At 50.4% G+C, this 284-nt stretch overlaps 1 protein-coding gene across 1 annotated transcript in view; it reads right to left on the bottom strand.

Annotated features, from left to right (window-relative positions):
* Nucleotides 1–4: 4 nt before the first annotated feature.
* The window catches only part of HOXB4 (homeobox B4), a gene marked incomplete at its 3' end in the record, with an annotated part of 1895 nt that continues 1615 nt past the window's right edge, over nt 5–284 (bottom strand). Inside the window, exon 3 of the mRNA XM_010178038.2 lies at nt 5–196. Within this exon, the coding sequence (XP_010176340.1) occupies nt 5–196 (192 nt within the window). The remainder of the gene's footprint in view (nt 197–284) is intronic.

The raw sequence follows: 284 nt of genomic DNA, 5'->3' as shown, positions 1-284 counted from the left end.
TTCCATTTCATCCTCCTGTTCTGGAACCAGATTTTGATCTGGCGCTCGGAGAGGCAGAGGGAATGGGCGATCTCGACCCTGCGCCTCCGGGTGAGATAGCGGTTATAGTGAAATTCCTTCTCCAGCTCCAGGACTTGCTGCCTGGTGTAGGCTGTGCGGGAGCGTTTCGGTTCCCCTCCTGAGTAATTGGGGTTTACTGAACAAACACAAAGGAGGGAAAAGAAAAAAGGAGAGGGGAAAAAAAAAAGGGGGGAGGAAAAAGAAAAAAAAAGGGGGGAGGAAAA

Source organism: Antrostomus carolinensis, unplaced genomic scaffold, assembly GCF_000700745.2.
Source record: "Antrostomus carolinensis isolate BGI_N321 unplaced genomic scaffold, ASM70074v2 scaffold39821, whole genome shotgun sequence".
Taxonomy (NCBI): domain Eukaryota; kingdom Metazoa; phylum Chordata; class Aves; order Caprimulgiformes; family Caprimulgidae; genus Antrostomus; species Antrostomus carolinensis.
This window is presented reverse-complemented; position numbering and strand designations above follow the sequence as displayed.